The following is a 1658-nucleotide window of genomic DNA, read 5'->3' as shown; positions in this document are numbered from 1 at the left end:
ATAACAATAAGTAATCATAATGTGAATTCTGCGACAACTATGCAGGATACTGGAGAATTAGCAGCTCCCTTGGTTGTTCCGGTGAGAATTCAATGTGTTTTATTGTACCCGTTTTGCATAAATATTGTTGACATCTGAAATAGGATTTTAGGTTGAAGGTGACAGGTTCTTTATTTTTTGGGTTTCAGGAAGCAAATTACGTAGTTGACCCTGTTGAGACTATTCAGTCAGATTGGATTGAGCATACTTCTCGAAAGGGGAAAAAGTATGTGATTCCCCTTTTTGAATTGTCAACAAGTAACATGCTTAAGTTAATGGGTGTGTGTTGACTGAGAGAGTCAACATTTGAATTCTATGATAGTTTTTTGTAAGCAAATTAAGATTCCAGTGAATAAAATAGGTGTAAAATCGAGGTATACAAGAAAAGGAGCTCTGCAAAAATATCATTTTCATTCAGATCCAATCTTTTTACCACTGTGTTCTCCAGACAGAAAAAAGAGCATGCCGATTTGGCTTTCCGGAATTCTTGCTTTTGGATTATATTCACATAGGTTACTCATATGAATAGGTTAATGTCTGCATCACAAACACTTAATGTCTTGTCTATGAACAAGTGGTGGATATGTTGGCCCCATCACTGCCAAGAAATCCCTCAAGTATCCACATCTAGTGCTTGTACATCATTCTGCTTCCATTAGCACTGGAGATAATAGGCCCCTTTGTTTCAGTCCTCTTTGTCAAAGTTATCATATGGGCTGTCGTTCACCGCTACCAAATTCAACTTGACTGTTGATCAACAGAACTTGATACACCTCTACCGATAACTTCATTTTGACCCCATTTCTCTATTATCATACATATTTTACATGTGGCTAAATGATAGTAAGTATTGCTATTTTCAGCATCTTTTGATGATCAGTAGGCCGATTATGGTTGCTAATGTTGTCATATTTCCTATGGCTTTATTACTTCAACCAATTAATAACATTCTTACAATTCTTGAATTGATTTTTAGATACTATTATAATAGAAGGACAAGAATCTCTACCTGGGAGAAACCTCGAGAGCTGATGACAGAAATGGAGGTGAGGTCTCGTGTCATCGAGATTTTTATGGGTAGTTTAATCCAGTTTCCTGTGCTTATCAATGAAAAAAGAAGTACACAATTCTTTTTCTATGAAGCTTCGTAGAACCACTTTTTCTTTCCTAAGTATATGTGATTTCTGTTGAAAGTTTGTTTAGCGAGCAGATTTGCTCGATCTTACTATACTATGTAGGATTCATTTGGGATTTGCATTGACCTTTTATTTCCAATATAGTTCTAAAAGATTTTATATTTAACACTATTGTTCTAAAAAAATGTGTTTAAGCATACATGGCAGGATTATATTTGGTCTATTTTAAACAATTTTATTTACTTTCTGATAATGTTATTGTAACTCTATGGCGATATGGAGAGAGGAAACTTGATATAATATTGCCGTTCACACTTCTCATTCTGGTTTACAGAATAATAGTTTGGCTGGTTGCACACTTGCACCCAAGAGTGTGACTGTAACGCCCCGCAATTCGGGCTACAATATAGACCATGATTTCGATACGTTGTTAACCTTGAAGCCATAAAACCCTACGCCAATATGGCATGTTAATTATCGTAT

The 1658-nt window shown here is 35.5% G+C and overlaps 1 protein-coding gene across 1 annotated transcript; it reads left to right on the top strand.

The window, feature by feature from the left end:
* Positions 1–6: 6 nt before the first annotated feature.
* Positions 7–1338, top strand: LOC124894920 (flowering time control protein FCA-like). Its single transcript, XM_047405414.1, has 3 exons — positions 7–81; positions 189–265; positions 1016–1338. The coding sequence occupies exons 1-3, from the start codon at positions 40–42 to the stop codon at positions 1188–1190; spliced, it is 294 nt and encodes a 97-aa protein (XP_047261370.1). The 5' UTR covers positions 7–39; the 3' UTR covers positions 1191–1338.
* Positions 1339–1658: the final 320 nt, after the last annotated feature.

Source organism: Capsicum annuum, unplaced genomic scaffold (assembly GCF_002878395.1).
Source record: "Capsicum annuum cultivar UCD-10X-F1 unplaced genomic scaffold, UCD10Xv1.1 ctg78306, whole genome shotgun sequence".
In the NCBI taxonomy this organism is placed as follows: Eukaryota; Viridiplantae; Streptophyta; class Magnoliopsida; order Solanales; family Solanaceae; genus Capsicum; species Capsicum annuum.
This window is presented reverse-complemented; position numbering and strand designations above follow the sequence as displayed.